The sequence below is a fragment of the Penaeus monodon genome, chromosome 30, assembly GCF_015228065.2.
Source record: "Penaeus monodon isolate SGIC_2016 chromosome 30, NSTDA_Pmon_1, whole genome shotgun sequence".
NCBI classification, from domain to species: Eukaryota; Metazoa; Arthropoda; class Malacostraca; order Decapoda; family Penaeidae; genus Penaeus; species Penaeus monodon.
Genome location: NC_051415.1, coordinates 4,387,743 through 4,388,067, shown reverse-complemented (window position 1 = coordinate 4,388,067; position 325 = coordinate 4,387,743). Strand labels below are relative to the sequence as shown.

Here is a 325-nt window from a genome sequence, read left to right as displayed (position 1 = left end):
CCTCATCACAGATGGCCCACCTCAGAGGTCGGTGGGACGCCGTCAGAACGTCAGACCTCTGCAAGCTTTTCCTCGAGGTGTTCAAAACGTTTCTGGGTCAAAATCTAACGCAGTCTACCTTCAGAGCGACCTCGGCCCGGCTTGTGGTTACGGCGTGGCTCGTTTTCTCCTTCGTCATCGGGGTGGCTTACAGGGGTAACTTAACTGCTTCTCTCACTCTCCCTGTGTACCCTCCCAGGCCTGAAACAGTGGCTGATCTTGTAGAAACCGTGGAAAGGTGAGGAAATGTGTTAGTTAGTAGGCATATGTGACTTTATTGGTTTGT

General features: G+C 52.0%; 1 protein-coding gene across 1 annotated transcript in view; it reads left to right on the top strand.

Annotated features, from left to right (window-relative positions):
* LOC119592274 overlaps nucleotides 1-325 on the top strand; it is a 12,942-nt gene that overhangs the window by 9,474 nt on the left and 3,143 nt on the right. Inside the window, exon 6 of the mRNA XM_037941104.1 lies at nucleotides 12-277. Within this exon, the coding sequence (XP_037797032.1) occupies nucleotides 12-277 (266 nt within the window). The remainder of the gene's footprint in view (nucleotides 1-11; nucleotides 278-325) is intronic.